Source organism: Gorilla gorilla, chromosome 10 (genome assembly GCF_029281585.2).
Source record: "Gorilla gorilla gorilla isolate KB3781 chromosome 10, NHGRI_mGorGor1-v2.1_pri, whole genome shotgun sequence".
NCBI lineage: Eukaryota > Metazoa > Chordata > Mammalia > Primates > Hominidae > Gorilla > Gorilla gorilla.
In genome coordinates, this window is record NC_073234.2 from 90,513,018 (window position 1) to 90,534,538 (window position 21,521).

General features: G+C 36.9%; 1 protein-coding gene across 17 annotated transcripts in view; it reads right to left on the reverse strand.

Moving 5' to 3' along the window:
- Positions 1 to 18,396, reverse strand: part of KCNC2 (potassium voltage-gated channel subfamily C member 2) — a 169,648-nt gene extending 151,252 nt beyond the window's left edge. For 14 of the 17 annotated variants that reach the window (XM_063694157.1, XM_063694146.1, XM_063694158.1 and 11 more), the window contains exons 1-2: positions 18,123 to 18,396; positions 16,213 to 16,918 (exon numbers count right to left, since the gene is read on the reverse strand). In XM_063694157.1, coding sequence (XP_063550227.1) covers positions 16,213 to 16,899 — 687 coding nt within the window. In that variant the 5' untranslated portion in view covers positions 16,900 to 16,918; positions 18,123 to 18,396. Of the gene's footprint in view, positions 1 to 16,212; positions 16,921 to 17,327; positions 17,413 to 18,122 lie in introns of those variants that run through there. The other 3 variants (XM_004053586.4, XM_019039421.4, XM_019039420.4) reach the window with 2 other exon arrangements.
- Between the last annotated feature and the right edge of the window lie 3,125 nt (positions 18,397 to 21,521).

Below are 21,521 nucleotides of genomic sequence, written 5' to 3' on the forward strand. Positions count from 1 at the left end.
CAAAGAGATGTTTCCAAATTGACTCCAGAGAAAATAATTTCAGAAAAGCAGTAGTAGCAATTAAACAGGTATAAATATGACTGAAAATTATGACCACAAAAGTAATTACAAATTATATGTATATAGTATAAATTAAAAGATACAAGATATAGACTAGTAATAACTATTATAAATTATAAACTGAATTATCATTTATATATGGCATATCCACAAATAAACTAAGACAATAAGTTTAAATAATATTTCAATCAATAAGAATTCAGTAAGATAACTATACCTATGATTAATGTACTAAAAGTAGTAGCTTACTCATATGCCATCAATGACTAATTAAAGTGTAATGGACTGCAAGATACCATTCACAATAACAACCAGGCATAGAATATTTAGGAATAACATTTAAAATGAACATGTAGGACCTATATAAAGTAAGCTATAAAATTACTTTTTGAGATCTAAAACCAGATTTAAACAAATGAAAAGGTACTATGTTCTTGCCTATGAAGGTTAAATTTAAAAAAAAAAATCCTACATATGCCCTCATGGATATAATTATCTTAGAGAAAATGAAATAACTAAACTAAATTTTTAATAGTCTTTGGGGAAAAAAAGAACATTTTCTTCCTCAGGCTATTCAATATTTTCTCAATTTTCCATTGTAAGAATATTTAAATTTATGATTTAAGAAAACTTTTTGTTTTAAAAATAAATAATTTAACTATAAAGACACCTCATCTTAAAACCACAAATTCATTCTAATACTTTGTTCTGAAAATTATAATCTATTTTATAAATTTATTTCATCTACTATCTTACAATGGTTTTTCCTAAAACAATACAGTTTTACCTAATCTCTATAATACTATAAATGAAGACTTTTTTCATTCTATTTACATGACCGCTATAATGTACCTATGCTTCTTTAAACACCTTTCTCAGTCCTGCTATTTGCCACAGCTCAGATGGACTATCTGGGCATAATTCAGTTTTACATGTAATAGTCTTTACGCATTTGTTTGATGAAGCATATTCTAGATAGAATGTGGAAAAATTCACCTTTGGATATTTCTAATTTATTAAATGAAACAAAGTAACAACAGTGCGATAAATAGGGATTCTTTCTTTTTCCTGTGCTCCTTGTCTAATTTCTTTGCTGCCGCAACATCCATTCTTCAGCATATTTTCCTAGGACACGGCATCCTTCCATGAAGGCCTCATTTCCCTGTAATTAGCAGGACAATCAGTGCCATCTATTATTGTTAGTTAGAAGCTTCTCTACATAATGGGGACTTAGCATTTGGTCCCACCGGCAATGTTTCTGTATAAAAATTTAAAGTACACTAATATGTAAATATTGTTTCAACTTAATGGTGTACTTTCTATGGAGACTCAGAGACATTTGTTAAGCCATCAAAGTGCATGGTTCTTACAAATGTATTCTCAGTGGGTAGATAACAAATTAAGTGTCACCGTCGTCCGAGTGATCCTTTTCAAGAATTTTTCATTTACTGTTAGTCTAAAAAGCTTCTTATGGCAATGAGAAAATCACACATTATGGCTAGGCTTCTAATTTTCTCAGTAGGATTGTGTATGTATTTGGGGATCAGAATAAATTAAAAAGTGGGAAAAGAAGGTGAGCTCAAAGAAAAGAAGAAGAAACATTGCCTTTGTGGGGAAGAATCATAGAGAAATACATCATTGTAGGCAAGGAAAATCACAGAATTATTCAGATGGTGATAAAAACCTAAGCTTTAGTAATCTATCACACAAAATGGTGACCATAATAAATAATAATGCATTATATATTTTGAAATTGCTAAAAGAGTATATTTTAAGCATTTTCACCACAAAAAAATATGTGAGGTGAGAAATTTATTCATTAGCCAGATTTAGTTATTTTACATTGTAAATATATATCAAAATATCACATTGTACCCTATAAATATCTACAACTTTTTTAAAACCTAGTGAGAAAATAACCAGACACTGTTCATAACTCTGGGTAAAAACAACAACAACGACAACAAAATAGTGTTCCTATACACAAGTTTATAACTGGTATGAACAAGAAGCCTATACACATATAGTCTAACTCTAGATGAAGATAGTAAACTTATCTTCTTATCCAAATTTTATTTAAAATGGTGAAAAATAATCACAGGGATGAAAAACAGGAAAAGTTATTATTATTGGACTAGAATACTGAGATATAAAGCAAATAGGATGAAAATAATGAATACATAGGTTGGAAGTGGAGTAATGTAATTCAATATAGGTAAAGAAAAGGGGTTGGTCCTTTTCTTCCCAAGGAAATCCAGAGGAGCCTCAAATTCGAGGCAACACGTACTAGGAGAGGGAGCTGGCTATGGGACAACTGCTCAGAAGGTCTGGAATTTCTTTCAGTGTCTGGCTATAGAATTTGCCCTTAGAATATAGCTAGCAAGAACAGCTCTATAAATAGAGTAGGGAATCAACAGAAGAGAAGACAGTTCTAAATTAGGTATGTTGGTGTGATAAAGAAAAGTGGAGCAAACTCTAAGGTACCTTCATATTTCCTCAAAGTGCATGGAGAAAAAGAAAAAGGAAAGATAACCCCATATTGATTGAAATGCTCTAAAGTTCTATCTCCAAATAAAACTTCCTTTTTTAGACCTCCACAATACCCTAATTTGCCGACCTGCTCCTATCCACCCACCCTGAAGGGAATCCTGTGTTCTGCACAATCCTGCCAACCTACCCACAACACACTATATTCACCCAACTCTCTTTCAGAGTAAAAGATATCTGAAGAGATTCAATAGTATAAAATGCAACAACCAAGATGAACAAATGAAAAAGAAATTCCATAGAGGGACTAGAGTTAATGCCAGAAATAAAATAGAATTTAAAGAATTTTCCAATTAGTATCTTCAGAAAGATTCACAAAGACATTATAGTCATTAAGATACAACATGCAGATATGAAAAAAAAGAGTAACCAGAAAATAAGAAAGATTCCCTGAATATTGCAAATGTGTTGTCAAAATGGAAAAATTAGGGTACTGGGTTCAATAGTGTCCTTCAAAATTCATGTCTACCTCAAACCTCAGAATTAAATTTTAGCTAATTTAACAATTAGTTAAATCAAAATGGAGCCATGCTGGGCTAGGGTGGGCCATAATCCAATTGACTATTGTCCTGATAAGAAGAGAAAACAGAGACCCATACACTGAGGGCAAGGCGAGGCCAGGTGAAGGGGATCATCATGTGAAGATGGAGATGTATCTCCAGCCAAGAAACACAAAGAAACTCCAAGAATTGCAACCACCAGAAGCTAGCAGTGAGTCATGAAACAGATTATCTTTTAGAACCAATAGAAGAAACCAAGCCTGCCAAACTAGCTTCCAGCCTCCAAAACTGTAAGACGATAGGTGTCTGTTGTCTTAAGTCACCCCTTTGAAGTCATTTGGTTGTGGTGATTTGTTATGGAAGCCTTAGGAAATTAATACAATTTAGTTAAATGCTATAATACAATGTCTATAAAGTGATGTGGAAACTCAGAGAAAGAAATTAACTGCTTTGGAAGAGGTGTTTAAAAATATTTGATAACTAGAGAATACATGTCTTATATCCAGGAAGGGCAAAAACTGTGGTTTGAACATTGACTACGCTTTTGGCAGTGGAGTTGTAAGGAAAATGACTAGGAGCACAGGTAGTAACAAGATTCTGAAGAACCATTCTATGGAATCTTAGTATGTAGTCAAGGAAAACGGATAAAGTTCTTTTAAAACAAGAAAATGGTGTGGTATATATGTGTCTTGGAAGGAATGACTGCCTTGTTTCTGAAGTCACCATCTTCCCAGTTTAATACCTGCTTTCATTTTTATTTTTCTTCCTCACTACCTTTGCTCTTTCTTCTACTTTTCTACAGTGAGTTTTATGTAAAGCAATTTTCCAAAGAGTATTTTGAACTTCAGAACCACATTATCATTTTCCTTTAATCCTAGTTCAATTCAAATTTCTAGCTTTGGAATCCACATGGACTTCTACATGGGACAGGCAGTTCTGTTTCATAGAAACTGTGCAAAAACTAATATTATTTTCTTGGGCTTTAAATAAAGTAGTAGCAATATAAAGCCTGTATTTCTTGTACAGAGGATTGCTTATCTCACTAACTTGTTATGGTGGTGGGTGAATTACAATAACCAAAAATCTTAACTGGCATACTCAGCATCTAATTTCATAACCATAAAACTTATGAAGTAGCCTTCTATAATTAGGTAGTTTATACAGAAATATAAAAGAAAAAATCACAAAATATAATACCAAATATTATAGTGTTAAATCTTGTAAAAGAATAACTAACTACTCATGAGCCAGATACCCAAATAGTAACCATTGAATCTTGAATGAGAAAGAAGTCATAAAGTTTCTCTTGTCCCATAACACAAACAGAAACTAAGGGAATATTCTTGACTTTTCTTGTTGCCTCATTCACTCCTACCTAATTAGTCAAAACTCCTCTTCAACTGTGTCCACTTTACTATTTTACTTCATTCCACTTGCTACTGTCTTACTTCAAGGTTCAATGTTGTCTCCTACCACCTGTGTTACTTCAATAACACACTAAACTGTGGCCCTCTTGAAAAACTTACACTCACCCTCTCCAACCCAATCCCCTCTTCAGCTACAAAGTTTTCAGAATGATATTCCCGATTACAAATTTGTTTGCCGCTGCTCTTAAAATCCTTCAAAATCTCTCCATTACCAGCAGAGAAAGACCAGAACTTCTCAAGAGAACTTGTCAAGCATTCCCAGCCAACCTCAGGGTCTGTCTCCTGGTGTACCTCCCCACCCCTTGCTCAGTGCTCCAGTGGTATTTAATTATTCACAGTACCTCAAACAGGACAAACAGTCCATGCCTTCCTTTCCTGTTGAAACTATTTAGGCTCTTCCCACTGTCTGAAAAATCTATCTCCTCTTCATCCTGTGGTACCAACAAAGACTGGAAAATTTTTCCAATGCTAGCAAAGCTGTGTTAACCTCCAAATCACCCTGTGCTCACTTCTACTGCAGATATTATGACATTGCACTATCATCATCCTTTGGTTGTTTTCTTACAATAGACTACAAGTGTGTTAAAGGCTGGGAATATGCCTTCACCTTGCCGCTTGCAATATGCCTGATTTATAATATGTATATTGGATATTATTTTAATTAATTACCATTTAATCATAAATGAAATAATTACTTCTACAACTGCCCAGACAGTCATTTAGAATCCACACAGAAAATCTCAGGGAGAGACAACTTATTTCTTCATGAACACTCTAAACACCAGAAAGTCTTCTTAAAGTAGGCTACTATAAACGCCTCACCTCCAGAAATGAGCAATGCTTGCCTCAAGGAATAATAGCAATGATAATGTTAAGAGTAATAATAATACAAATGACATTTCTAGAACCAGGTCTGGATTCTTAACATAAATGTGCTCAGTCTTTCCTCATAGCACTCTACTGAGTCAGACACTATTATTTTCTCCCTGGTCCAGATGAGAAAAAAGGAGGCTTAGAGAATTCCCTGAAGAAAAGACAGCAAGCAAGTTGTTGAGTCAGAATTCATATTTAGCGTATTCAGTCAAGTCCTTAACACTAATACACTAATTAGCTTCCATCGCAAAATCAACTATCAGAAGTCAGCCAGTTAGTTACTTAATTCCTTGACTCTAAGAAGACACGCAATTAAAAAACAACTATATAACTTTATTTTTAACTTTTTTCCAAATTCTTCCATCCATGAAAGTCTTTTGAGAGAAAACACCTGTTAACATCCTACTGAAGTACAGGTAACCAGTTCTAATACTGGTCTAAGCTTGATTTGTCTCTTAATTCATTGTTGAATTGTATTTGTTTTTTCTGCAGTCATAGCACAATACTGGCACATAGTGAGCAAGTAGCCAACTGCACTCAAAGTGCATTCACCTGATATGAATCATACCCAAATCCCACTGAATTAGGATCTCTGGGGTGAGACCTGAGTTGCACAATTTTAGTCAACATCTTAGGTGATTCATAGGCACATTCAAATTTGTGAACTGCAAATTTTAAGTAAACTGATAAAACAGTGTCCATTGCTGTCCTGGACTGAGAGTCTTACATCTAAGCAGGATATCTTACATATAAGCCCAGTGGTCCCCTCCTTCCCAATTTCCACCCTCCCTGTTCTCTCAAGCCTGTTATTCTGTCTTTGCCATGTTTCATGCCTTCAGATCTTTTTATTATTCAATGTTACATGACATGATATTCCCCGTTAAGCCTTCATGTTTGCTCACTACTCCACTGACCTTCCCCTTGATTTTTGGAAAATGCCTACTTATCTTCTGGGAGTTAACCAAAATGTCATCTTTGTTTCCTCCTTAACCTGTGCGTCTACACTATATCAGTGTCTCTACTATATCACTTAGTGCACTATAACTGTGAATTTATAGTTCTTCTTTTCCTACTGAATACAAGTGTTGCGAAGGCAAGTGCTAAATTTTAATCCATTTTGCATTCTTAGAACATAACCTAGTTCTGGCCAACAGTTGAAATTCAATAGTTGTCAACTGACAGATTCAAAAGCATTAGAAACTCTGATGCTTTTTTTCTTTCCCAGTTTGTTTAGTTAAAGGAGAATGTACAAATCCTGACAACAACATGCTACTTTATCATCCAATCAGTGTGGACAAAGTAGAGGAAACACAAAAGACTATAGTGATAAAGAAACCCAGCGCTGAAGTACAATGTCAAGTACTCTGACAACTGCACTTACATCTAAAAAACAAACGTTACTAAGAAATCACCTAAGATAGATAAATCAGTGATGAATTGATGAAAAAAATTGAAAAAGAATCAGATTTTTTTAAACACTCACTAAATTAAAAAAATCTTGCAACTGATAGCAAGTACATACTACAATTAAGAATTAAACAGTAAATTTATAGAAAACGAGGCTAATTAAAGACAATCCTGCTTTTGCATCAAGTCTAATCATTTTTTAATGTCATTAAAGCCTAATAATACATTAAAATATGTTTGATCTTATTAGTTTGCTTAAATTCTATATTTCTAGCATTGCATTCTAAGTATCAAATTACAGTCAACATTATGTGCCTGGGAATTAAGCATAAGCATACAGCATACACAAACGATACAAATATGAAAGTTGCTCAACTTTGACGCATCCACTAATTATTTTAGATGATGGTGATAGGTTCATTCAGGCCTAATTATAAAGTTATAATACATTTAAAAAATTAAAGATAACTGCTATTTTTGATTCTGTTTGTACAGACAAAAGCCAGTTAAGGTTCTATTCTGCCCATTTCCTACTCAGTCTACTTGGTTGCATTAAGAGCATTCTAGTAACTTTCATAATATTCCTCTCATTGCTCCTACAAGAAGCCTAAAAGAGAGAAGCAGAACAACTTAAATGAAAAGTCAAACTGTAATAACTATTTTTATGTTTTCCTAAATACCAATTTTACTACTTTTATCTAAAAATTAATACTTCAACATCAGTAAGGAAGTTTGTTACTGCGATGATTATTATGCCATCATTTCCAGTACAATTATTATACAATATTCACTTTTAGCAAATAGCATTTAATCCTAAGTCAATAAACTTAAAAGTACCAAAATCAAGAACCCCATATCTGAATTTCTATTCCATAATTTGCAAGCATAGACACAAATTTTACATAAATTCTGAATAATGTCTGGCCTTTTCATGGAGCACAAAATGACAAAAAAACTCAAAAAAAATTTATATTGGTCCAAATAGTTTTTGCTTAAACATAATTTATAAATGTGTAATATATATTTAGAGTCAATTAATATTATTTGAATATATGAGCAATATTATTTAAATCACTACATTTTATAAAAGATGTCTTTGCATTTTATTGTTTACTAAACAATTTTAAAATCCTGGATAAAATATTGGTGTAAAATAAGAGAATTTATGCAACCAAAAGCTGATTATTTTTTCTTTCTAGGTCTCTCATCATAGAGACAACTCAAAGGAAAACACCTTTTACTGCTAAGACTAAATTATAGAAAAAACTGTCAAGAAAGACTATCTTGGCCTTTGCTCCGATTTTTAAAGATGTCTACAGCACAGTCAGATATTGTTGAAGAATGGCAACGCTCTAAGATTTGATAGCACACCAACCAGGGGCTTCAAACAAAGAATGAAGGAGACACTACTGAAGTGTCTGCATGAGATTTTCTGGACACATACAGCATTGAGGAAATGTCAGTTTAGCAAGATGTTGGTATCATGATCAACTTTCAGGAAAGAAGGCCAGTCAAGTAATTGCAGTAATCATGGAGTATTTTTGCCCAACATTACCCATAACATTTTGCCCCAAGTTCTTCTGCTTTGATTTCTATAAAATGTATTTTCTAGGACACTCCCAAATTATAACACTGCTTTACATTCCCATCACATCATCTTTGGCTTACTGTTCATTAAAGAATATTCAGGGAAATTGTTTTTTCTGTATTGTATTTACTGACCTTACAACAACATTTAACTTTGTTTGCAGATCTCCAATAGCTCTAAATGCTTTTCTCTTCAATTCACCAGTTATCCCTGGGAAAACCCACCATGACCTGGTTATTTACATTTGAGAAGATGATGTTCTATTGCCAATAGGTTGAACCAGTGTTGCATTAAAAATAAATAAATCAAACAAAAGTAGAAAAACGTATTATAAAAGACATACACACGAAACGGTCAAAGGAAAAATAGGTATCATTTCTTAATTATCTAAATATCTTCTGGCTCAGCTTGGGAGGTAAGCTCCTGCAGGTCTTCTCATAGGTGTTACAAGCTGAAGGGAAAAAAAGTGGTTAAGTGCAGAAGCAGGCTACTTTTAAGGCTTTTTAGGAAGTAAGACAATAACATGTAAAACTAGTGGGGAAGGTAGCAATGGAAGACTGCAACTGGAAAGGAATCTTGAAAATAAGGCAAATCCCTAAAATAATGACAAATTTCTGAGATTGTTGAACAATAAGACATGGAAGGGATCAGAGCCTACCCTTCCTAACAGTCTTGCTGCTTCCCGACAGCTAAAATTTGTGCATTTAGTGTTAAACACAGTATAAACTAAGCAATCAAAATTGAACAGAATGAACACTTAATCAGAAGTCACAAGATCTAAATACTAGCCCTGCCATTGCCGTTAACTTGTCATGGCTGAAACATGTCAGTTGTCTTCTCTGTGAATTGAGGCAGTTGTGCCAGATGCTTGCCAATTTTCTTCCAGTTCTAATCAGCACAAACACCAGAAGTCTATCATATATTTCTTCACCAATTTCACTAATATAATATATATTTTGGACACATATAATAACATGCACACACGCACTTCTCAATCAAAACTTGAAGCCATATTCCCACAAGTCTATTCTAGCTCTTACCCACATACAAATTTTACAAACATATTCCCTGAGTATGTGTCTGTATTATAACAGTGAATATATATTTGAATATATATTCTTTTTATGTGTATACATATACCCTAAAAATAGAAAAATGATTTTCTCAAAACAGAAATATGGAGCAGTATACACTACACATGCACATTCATTTTAAAATAATCTTCACTAGTGAGCACATTAAAATATACCTTAATGAACATTATGAACAAAATATAATTTTAACTTATGAAGTGTGCTAGATAGCACACTATTTTCTATGTCTATTCTAATAGAATGGGTTATGAAAGAGATTAGAATTGAATAATTTGACACTATTTTGTAAACACTTAAATATGTTAGGCATAGTGTAAGTCCTCAAGAGAATAAGACTGTCCCTTTTATATAAAATATGAAAAGGGGAAAAACATGGCGTTGTTGATAAGATACTTTTCAAGTGAAAATGAGACTGGCATTATCTAATCGGTTACCCTTGCAGGTGGTTGGATATACACCTGCACTGAATCTTAGACCTAACAAATGACAGAGCTGAACATCTTCATGGGTTTCATGACAGAGCCACAGCAAAATCATTTCCTGAGATCAATACGTGGTTGAGAGAAAGCTGTTTTCAATGGAAACAGGAAGCTGGGAGCTAACCTGTTTCTATGGTAACCACAGCAGTAGCTACCCAACAGCTGTAGGGAAAATAAAGGGCAGAAAGTTACAAACGAAATTGAAAAAAAAAAAAAAAACAGATTCTGGTTTACTTTATTAGTGTGATGGTCCTTGGAGTGCAATCTGAATGGGCATGAACATGTCGTCCCTTCCTCTCTCCCCCAGAATCTTTAGCAATAATTATCCTACAAATCTCGAAATTTTAGAGCTGAAAAGAAGTTTAGATACTATCTAGTCCAATGTGTCATCTCAATGTTTGGGTTTTATTTTTCAGAATAAAGCAAAGGAAATCAAGATTTAGGAAGACGAAGTAAATTCTCCAAGGTCACACAACTAGTGTTGAAATCAAGACTGGAGCGTAGGTCTCTTAGGTCTCAATTCAGGCATTTTTCAATTCTTTTTCCATATAATATCCAGTTCTGCTCTGTTCTCCTCCCAACACTCACATTCTATTCACTTTCTATGAAAATATTGACTACACAGTGTTAGGATTATTACCATCCCTCAATCTGCATGGAAGGCAAAAAAGCAGTGCTTTTCTGTCTTAAAAGAATATTTTGACTGCTCTTCTAGAAGAAAAGCCCTTCATATTTCAACCAGAATTGAATTAAGTTTATGGAATATATTGAAGGTTATTTTTTAGACTATTTTTCCACTATATATTTTCTTCTACAGGTCTGTGTTTATCTTTATTGCCCTTTACTATTTTATTTAGACACATTTCTAAAGGTTCCCACAATAAAAAGAATACATGGCTCAGAAGTTCAAATAATACAAGACTTGAAAATCACATTTACTTTATTTGTCATAGTAAAAATTGATGGCAATGATAAACATTTTCAAATGGAAAATCTACAAAAAGGTTGATCTATACCTTCCTTTTCAGTTGCTTTGAAAATGAGCTTATTGACAAAGATAAAAAACTTTCCTTGTCTTTTATTTAATTTTGTCAACTCAGGTCTACAAATGAGCTCTCAGCAAAATATTACAGAAGAGATCATACCTAATCTATCCAACTACATTCACTTTTTGCACACCTAATGTCCAACCATAAATCAGGTCACCTCATATGTATATCACTTGTATGTATATTTAGTTGGCAATTAAATTTACTTGATTATTTTAGTGATCTATTAATCAGGTACTCTCTGATTCTATCCAATGCTTAGAATATAAGCATAAAATTAAATTTATTTATAAGCCTTTTGACCCTGAAAAGGTCAAAAGACACTTAAATGCTTAGGTGGAAAGTGCAAACACACTGGACTATTATAGCAGACTCTTTTGAGGAATATGAAGTTTGGGTATGCATTGTCATGATGTTGGCCATGACTTTTAATTAAATGGAAATAATGAAAGAAACTTGGCCACACCTCCAAATAGCTCAATTGTTGTTTTGTATAAGTACAGTCTTCATTATATTGTAAGGAGAGAGCCTGTAAGTCATTGTGAAAACAGAAAAATAAAGAATTTAAGAGCCTAATATTTTGTAATAAAATAAAGACCAATAATACCTTAACATCATCATTTCTAAAAGGAATATTTTACTGCATGTGTCAGGCAATATTCCTATGTGAGTTGTTTTTTTTTTTTAGGAAAATGTATTTTTAACACCTCTAGAATTTTATTTGCCATAATCTTGTTTTTTTAATTTAATAGATAATGCCTTTAGGAAACATTTTATTATAAATAGAGAGGTGAGCTCATTGAAGGCAAAGGATTATATCTTCTCCATGCATTCCCAGTACTTTTCATAGTTTTCAGTCTACAGTGACTGTGTAATCAATATTCATTGAATAAATGTGCTTTCTAAAATTTTAATAATTGACAACAATATTTTATGAATAAGCTATATTTAGCCATTAATTCTTTTAATTAGAACCACTTTTACAAAACAAGACTTAATACATTTTCTTCCTTTAATCTTAATATATGATTCAAATTGTTCCTATACCTTATTATAATTTTTAAAAATCAAGTGCTACATTTAATACTAGCAAATATTTATTTAGATCATGTCTTTCTTGTTTTGTTTTGTGGCTTGGGGAAGAGGAAAAAGTGGCCCATACAAAGTAAATTAAATATTTGCAAATTTGAGTCTAATGCTAGAAATTACAATTTCCATTTTAATGGCTTCTACGGAGTACGTTTTGGTAATGCTGTAGAAGTAATCTATAATGCTAATAATATGAATATTTTCAAGATTTAAAAAATGATAGATTCACTATCACAATCCCTGTATGATGCAGAAGGATTGTATATGAGATACAACCCATATTGTATTTCAACAACAGTAAATGAGTTAAAGGTCAGGGGAAAGTATGTGAAAGAGCTAGAAACACATCAAAAAGGCAACATCTTAAGTGGGGTTCCTTGGCAGTTATTATTTTGTTTTTTCTTTTCTAACATGTGCTTTAAAAGTAAAAAACAGAAGATCTACCAGGTAATCAAAGATATGCATAAATCACCAAGGAAGAGCCAACACTCTAAAACAGAGCTGAATTCAATCATCTCCCCTACCCTATAAAAAATATAAGTGAAAAGAAGAGAAAGAGAAACTTATAACTGCTCTCAGCTGTTTAATATTCCAAACAGATTCTTCAAAATTGTCTTTTATTTTAGTATTTTGTCCTTATGTGATTTTTAAAAACTTCTAAAAATCTAGAAACTCTATCAAGGAATTTCTGCTTCGTACCTGTCCTCTTATATTTGATACATTCTTCAAAGGAAAGCACATACAAGCTTCATGTTTTTCTAACACTTACACATTAAATCGAAAATATACAGTGCATCACATTTTTACAAATATATTTATGCATCCTTGTTTTTTACTGTTTGTAAATATCACTCACTAGCATCAACAAAATAAACTCTCATTTTTTTCCTGATCTCATTTTCTCCACAACAGGTTTCCATGACAACTTATATTTGAATTTTTATAAATTTCTATTTTTGAACACTATTCTTAAGAATAAGAATTTAAATGTATAAAATATAAACTTATTTACCAATTGAAATACAACCATATAGACCCCTCAAATATGTATTTACTTCATAAATTAAAAATCACAGAGGAGAGGGACATGCCAACCAAAACAAAAGGCAAAAATGCAGGGTTGCAAAATTCAATTAATTATTCAGTTCCTATCACCGTTGTTTTGTCTGTCATTTAAATCACAAAAATTACAAACAAAGCACATCTATTATATAACTGATCCAATCCTTTCAATATTGGAGAAAAAAGAAAATTGTGGAACAGGTATAATGAGTTGAAAAGGGAAATTTAGAGAGTTAAAATTTTTCATGTCAAATATTTCAATGAAAGATGAGCTAATGTTAAAAAGTAAGAGTGTTTATAAAAGTTTAAATACTTCTATTAAGAATGAAACTCATGATAATAAGACAACTGAAGCAAACCACTTGATAAATGCTTTATGTTTCCTCGAATTGTGTCGATGCAAAATATAATTTCAACTTGTGGCCTCCACATATGATTCTATTTTTCAAACTAGTCAGATAACGTTGTCAGGTTATCATCTTAACTAAAAGTGCTCAGGTAAAAATATTAAGTCACTTTTGAATAGAATGGTGACTTATGATTACTTTTTTTCAGCCAACCCCTAGGAATTTGAAAAGGGATTTCCCTGAAGACAAGACCCACAAAAGAAAGCCAAACATTAAACCCTGACTGGTCAATAAAAATGGAAAGTTCAAACAGGATTCTTTTTAAGAAGTTAATTCAAGTCCCATATTTTTATTCTACTGTTGGGTGGTAAAGGATAAAAATTCCAGGAGCAAAAGTCCTGGAATACATATATTTTAAAAGTCATAGATGACCTTTCACAGTTAGGACTCTAGTGAATGTCTTATGCTGCATTAAATCTCAAGACCAATGTGATCTGCAGAGATTTCACAATCCAGTCCAGTTATAATCAGTAGTTTTGCTAGAAAGGGTCTGAGGAGAGTGTCATGAGACCTCTGGGATAATTTTGGCTTTGCTATTAACTTGATGTATAACCTTGGCCATCACTTAGCATCTGCAGTCTTCATTTCCCTCATCTACAGTATAAAGGGTCTTGACTAAACGTGACCTCAAATAAATTTTTCAGGTCTATGATTCTTAGCTGATTCTGCTTCTACTTGCTCTTTGACCTTGTTTTAATCTCAATTTTGGTGTATTCTTTTCTCACCAAAACAGATGCAGATCAAAGTCTCAAGATTATTATAATGAAATATCATAGTAAATGCTTTTTAAACACAATTTTCAAGTCAATGGTTTATCCTTTTGATCAATAAACTATAGAATCAAATTTAATGGCAATGATAAAAGTTGAACACCTTCTTAAAGTTTTTGCTATGCAATCTGGCCTACAATAAGATGTATTATGTTATCATAAGGAAAAATAGTAAAACATTCTGTCCTTTTGTAGCACATGATCTGGAAAAAAAGAATCACATGATGGGCCTGAAAACAAATTCAGATTATCTTTTTAGCCACCAAGTGGAAAGAGCTCCATAACACTCAGCTGGAATCCAAAAAACACAGATGCACAGATGTAATGGTCATGAGCCTGTGGTTTAATTTAAATAAATATGCACTTGCGGTTTTGTTTGGTTGGTTTGGGTTTTTTTTTTTTTTTCCTGAATGCCAACTCTGTTGTTGAATTTATGGCATGGCCTGAAAAAAAAAAAAAAAAAAAAAAAAAAAAAAAAGATTTCCAAGTTGAAGCTACTAATTCTATGTTCAAATATGTGTATGCAGGCATGTTAGAATTTATGTATGCATTTAAATACCAAGTCTAAAAGAGTAGCAATGCTTTAAATTGTCTCTTTCATATTCTATTTCACACTGAAAACAAAACACATCCACAGACTTCCAAAGTGTTATCAGTAGCACATCTGACAAATTAGTAGATAGCTGCATAACATCTCAGATGCAGACACTTCTGACATACAGAGGAAGAAAATAATGAAGATAGAGCCAAAGTAAAGTTGGGAGAATTCCCATTCTGCCCATGGGGTGTCTTTTCTGGGTGTCGGAAGCAAACCAGACACATGCAGTTGCAAAGATTTAACTGAATACAGTACTTTGTTCTCACATATAATTAAAAACCATTCACATACTGTATAATTTTTGGTTATTTATATGTCTTTATTTCCTTTCAACCAGAGAAACCATTATTGGTTACTTTTATAATCTCTTCATGAGATTTTGAAGAATTAATTGGGAGTGTCAAGGATTAAAGTTGAGCTGTCATTTAAACTAGAACCCGAAAAAGAACACTGAGGCTGGAATCACAATATTAAAAGTAAAATAAAGTTTGCTCCAATCTAAATTACTCAGATTTAGAGAACTAGGATCACCAAAGTGGTTAATGTATGTTCCACCTGTAAGGATCAGAGATACAGCCCTAAGCAAAAGGGACGAAGCTCAAAATTCTGTGTGTAAGTGGGCTCTCTGGTCAACTCGCGGAAACAATCCTAGTATTCGTCTCCCTTGGAAAGTGACAGGCCCAAACAACGTTCTGGAGATTCTCTTCACAACATAAACTTCCCGGCAAACCTTTCCTCCCTCCACCTCCCCAGCCACATAGATACATTCCATTTCCCCTTCCTCTGTCCTCAGATTCAACCCCCAATTGGAGCCACGGCTCTGGGTGAGTCAGATGTGAAGGGGGGCTCACTGAAATTGTCAAATAGGGATGACCAGGAGGCCAGAAGAGAGACCTAAGCTAAAGGAAAAGTTAGAACAAAGGAGTGAAGGAGAAACTCGAGATGAATCCTCATACCCGTTTCAGGACAGGGTCCAAAGACGTGCACAGAGAAGTCGACACTGGCCCTCTAGGTCCCATCTGCTAAAGCAAATCTGTTTAAGTTGGGAGAAGAGGAGGAGGAGAAAGATGGGACTGGGTAGGGATGGTGGCCAGGGTCCCTGGGTTTACCCTGCAAAGGATGAGCCTCTAACTGTATCGCTAGGAAATCCCGGGTCTCTTCTACCCCCCATGCCTGGGGCCCTGGGGTGGAAAAGAACAAAAAGTTGGGGAGGGAGTTGGGAGAAGTTGAAGCAGCAGGGAAGGGGTCGATTCTAGCCTTACCCTGGCGGCTCTGGACGAGTAGGGGTCTTCGAAGAGGGCCCACATGCGGGGCTGCAGCCTCCTCCAGCGGCCAGATTTGCCGTCGGGGCCCCCGAGCCCCGCCGCGTCCTCGATGCCCAGCCTCTTGGCCGCCAGGTCCTCGTCGTCGCCGGGGTCGCCGCCAATGAGGTCGGGGGTCTCGAAGATGTCCAGCGCCTCCTCGGCGTCGCGGTGCTGCCGGTAGGTCATCCAGCAGCAGGGCTCCACGTCGGTCTCGTCGATGCCCCAGAAGGCCAGCTCCTCCTCGAAGAGCGGCCCGCACACGTCTGCGGGGCAGTGCAGCTTGCCGGTGCGGTAGTAGTTGAGCACATAGGCGAAGACGCCCGGGTGCCGGTCGAAGAAGAACTCGCGGCCGCCCCCGGGATGGTCGCTGGCCCTGCCGCCGCGGGAACTGCAGTTGCCCGCGCCGCCCTCGAAGCAGCCGCCTGGCCCGGGGGACAGAGGGGGCGCTCTCGGCGGCGGCGACAGTGGAGGCGGCGACGGCTGCAGCTTGTCGCCCGCCGTGGTCAAGCAGTCGCCTGGGGGCTCGGAGGAGGCAAGAAGGGCCAGGCGTGTTCCAGGCAGGGTCTTGAGGGTGCTGCGGTAGGTTTCGTGCCGGGTGCCCCCGACATTGAGGATCACCCTCTCGTTGTTCTCGATCTTGCCCATCTCTGTGACTCAGACATGACTGGGGGGAGGCAAACACAGCGCCGAGTTAAAGATCTTAGCCGTCAAGGACACACCATGACCCCCACCACCAACCCAGAGCGAGTCCAGGGATGCAGAGTTGGCAGACAGGCACGGGTCAAAGACCCTCCCCGGGAGGGGATCAGCGTCCAGCGCTGTCCCCGCCTCTTGCATCAAACCTTTCCCAGGTTTCCAGAGAACTACAGAGATAGCAGTCCAAGACTTTCTCGACTTTTCATGACACCGTTTTCCCTGCCTCCCGCTTTCCTTTTTTTGTCTCTGATCTCTTCTCCTTCATCTTTTCACCTTCCACTCTTCCTCTTTTCCGTTCCCACTCAAGTCCAACCTGCTCCCAGCCCCTAACCCCCTCTCTGCCTCCCCGAACACACTCTCTCTCCCTCTAAACCTACTTTCTCCACCTCCTTTGCCCCATTCTCTCCTCCTCCCCTGGTTGGCCTCTCATTCCCACTCTCCAAGACCCTCCTCTTTCTCCCCTTCCCCTAGCTTGGATGCAATTCTCTTAGGCGGGGAGTTTTCCTCAAGCAACTTGGCAGTGTTGGGTGAGAGCACACCCTCCCCCCACCCTGTGAAGAGCCCCGATTCCACATCCACCCTAGGTCAACCCCGGACCCCTCGCTACTCCCTAGCGCTCAGGGAGTGCCCTCTGCGCAACCTGTTCTAGGATCACCTCTACACTTGCTCACAGACCAAGCAAAAAGACAACGCAGAAGTCAGAGAAAAAAAAAAAATCTCTGCTGTTGCTTTTCACCTAGGAGACCTCTGACTTATTTCCTCATTCGATTTCCTTTTCACATTATTATTATTGTTGTTGTTGATATTATTATTACTTGGGAAAGGAAACAACTAACTAAGATCCATCTTTAAGAATAGAAGTGATCAATGCATCCCACCCATCCCCCTTCCCAAGAAAAACAAATCCCTTAGTGGGTGGAGGGTGGGGGATTTGCTTTCTAGGAGGGGCGAGGCTCGGGGAAAAGCTGCTTGGAGGCACACCCCCTGGGTCCCTGAGCTGAAAGTCTCGCTGACAGTGTCCCTGTTTCCAGCCTCCCAGCCACCTCTCCCCAGGGCTTCATCTCTACATTCCTACTGCGGAAAGGCGGAGCGGGGGGATGCTGGCCTGCAGGGTCAACATGCCCTTTCCAGGAAATCGCCCCTTTCACCACCCCGCCCCCATTTCCAGATACCTTAACGAGACCGAGAGAAAAGTGGTTCTGCTTTGGTTTCCGAGTGGACGAGGTTCTCTGGGCAGCGGGACTGAGTCTTGGCGTCCAGCTGAACCGCCCTTCTCCGACGAGAAACTACTTGTTGGCGTTTTCCGGATTCAGGTGGTTGAGCCGCTTCCCTGGGCGCTGGGGTGGGGGAGAAAGCCCCCGCCGGCCGCCGGCCGCGCTCCCCGCCTTCATTCTGTGATCTGCGGATTTGCCAGTCGCCAACCTCCGCGCCCAGAGTCACCATCGCGCAGGGTTGGGCAAACCATGGAGCTCGGGGCGGGTCCAGCCGGCACTGCCCGACCCCTCCGGGAGCGGGCAGATCGGCTGGCCGTGAATGAAGTGGAGACTGGCCGGAGGTCAGGAGAGCTCACCACTTGAAGGTGAAGTCGCCCTGCTCGGATTCCATCTGCAGATTTTGTTTCTCCCCCAAATCAGCCACTGCTGGAGCTGTCCCTTCAGCACCACTCGCCATCAACCTCCCGCCGCCATCCGAAGCACAGGGCTCAGGAAAGGGTGGGTGGGTGGGTCTGGAGAAGCTATGTGTACCAACCAGGTTCACATATTTTTCTTCCGTGAAGCTCTGTCTCCACCCTCTCTGGAGCTTCTGCCTGCCTTATTTACACCCCACTCTCCACACCCTCTCTCTCCCCCCACCCCTCGCTACGCCCCACCCCTCCCAACAAGTGAGAGAATCTAAAACCAATTGCATTTTTTTTTTCTCAATGACAGTTGGCCGGAGAGAGAGGTCTACTAACAGGTGACAGTAAATATTGTTTTTTATGTCTTATGCATAGCTCTGGCTTGCTTTTTCAAATCAAATGTCAGTCTCCAGCCACCACACCACGGTTATCTAAAGCAAAACAAGTTTTAGAAGTTTATCCCAGGAAGATAGTGCTTTACAAAGTACAAGCTCCAGGGTTTCTTTTTGTCTGAAGCTGAAGAGAAAAGCCACAGATACCCAAGTATCCAAGTAATTTTTTAATAAGCCAATTTCACCCTTTCTCAAGTTTTCATTGCCCCTTGTATTAGTTTGCTAGGGCTGCCATAAGAAAGTATGACAAACTGGGTGGCTTAACAGCAGAAGTGTATTGTCTCATGGTTCTGCCAGTTTCAAATACAAAATTAAGGTGTTGTTAGGGCTGGCTTCTTCTGATGGTTGTGGAGGAAGAATATGTTCCAGTCCTCTCTCCTTGGCTTGTAGATGGGCATCTTCTCCCTGTGCCTCTTTTGACTATTTTCTCTCCATGCATATCTGTCTCTGTGTCCAAACATCCTCTTTTTATAAGGATATCAGTTATATTAGATGGGGGCCCACCATAAATGACCCCATTTCAACTTCACTATCTCTACAAAGATTCTATCTCCATACAAGGTTACGTTCTGAAGTACCTGAAGGTTAGGACTCTAATACAACTTTTATGAGGGGAAGGAGCACTATTCAACCTATAACAGTCCTCATCACCAAACAGATCGTGTGTGTGTGTGTGCGCGCGCGCATGTGTGTATCTGTGTGCATATTCCATGAAAGAAAGAAAGACGAAAGAAAGAAAGAAAGAAAGAAAGAAAGAAGAAAGAAAGAAAAGAAAGAAAGAAGAAAGAAAAGAAAGAAAGAAAGAAAGAAAGAAAGAAAGAAAGAAAGAAAGAAAGAAAGAAAGAAAGAAAGAAAGAAAAGGAAGGAAGGCAGACACTATTCTACAGGCATAGTTTGTTAGAATTGAAGTCCACCCAGTAAGGAAAACACCAGGTCCTCTGTGGAAGAAGATTTCTTTGATAAACAGGTATTGATATGATACTACGGCTTAGAAAGAGCAAGATTTGTGAGTTATTAATAAGAAAATTTTAGCAATATAGAGAGTGATGACAGGTAGTAAAATGTGAATTCACCAAATAAACGTCTATCTGTTATGACACATTAAATAGGTTAACAAAGTAGAGAACCAAAAGGTCTTTGGAAGGTCATTGATGTCTAGAAAATAAATGCAAAAGATGTAATATATACATTTATTTTTTAAATTATGGACAATTTTACAGTAAATGTGTAAAGACAATGTGTACCCAGCATGTGAGTTACTAACACACACAAAAATGTATAAGGCTTTAACGTGAAGAAAATTATTTTAATTTTGTACAATTATCAATCACTGAGGTATTTCCAAAAATAATAATGATAATAAATTTCAATTGCCAGAAAAATTACAAAGAAAACGTATATTCACCTTCTAACAGTCATTCTTCCATTGTCTAGATGGTATCATATATTTCTTAATGTAAATTCAGTAGGTAAAAGGGGGAATGTGGTTTGCTTTAGAATAAATTAACAACTGTAATAGCAACAGAAGCATTTATAATAATAGGTATTTACTGAGATCATACTATGTTAAAAATGCTTCACATAAATTACCCCCTTTTAATTTAAATGGAGAGAATGTTCACATTAAATTGCAAGACTGTAAAAAGATAACTCATACAGATGATAGGAATCAGTAATGAAAGCCTTTAGTCTCATAATATTAGTTGCATTATAAGACAACTACAGAGAAAACAAAAAGAAAGGAAAAGATAATGCAAAGTACTCATGGGGAGGAAAATGGAAAGACAAAGATCTAATGAATCAGTTTGGGTGTAAGGTTATATTATATAAAGCTATCTAGAAATAATCACATTGACAAGAGGATCATCGTTCAGAAGAACTCAGACTTTTCTTGTGATTCAAAAAGAATTATATAGAGAACATGTCAGAAAAGTTTGAAAATAAGAATGTGGAAAGATAAAAGGATGAGATGTGCATGTCAATGGAGAATTGATACACAAAGCAAGGAATAAAATACAGTCTCTTTTATTTTTTGCTGGTCAATAGAACAGGGGAAGAACCTAAAACAAATATCCAGGCTCCATTATATAAGACAGGAGAGAACAGAAAACCCCTCCAGCCAACGAACTTTACTGATCCTGCTGTAAAAGTCAGATAAAAGTGAAAAGAAAGCAAAGCTTTGAAATATGGCAATGGAAAACTGAGGGGGAAAAACATTTGTGGTTTCCTTTGTGGTCTGTGTGGAGCAAGGATTTAGAAAACTGTACGGACATTACCCCTTGCAGGGAAGCAACTGAAATGCTGCTTCCTTTATAATTCTTGAGTCAGCATCACAGAAAGGCTACAGAAACTAAGCACTACGTCACCATCAGAAACGTGGATTGATCTCATGAAGCCACACTGTGACTGTCAGAATGACATACTTGCAAAAGTCTAGCATTTGAACAACTTAATTCTTCTAAAGTCTAATGTGAGGATTTTTAAAATATTGTTCACTCTCAAAAAGTAATATATCCACAAACAAAATTTTTCTGCAGTAGATTAAAGAATGGCCACAATTT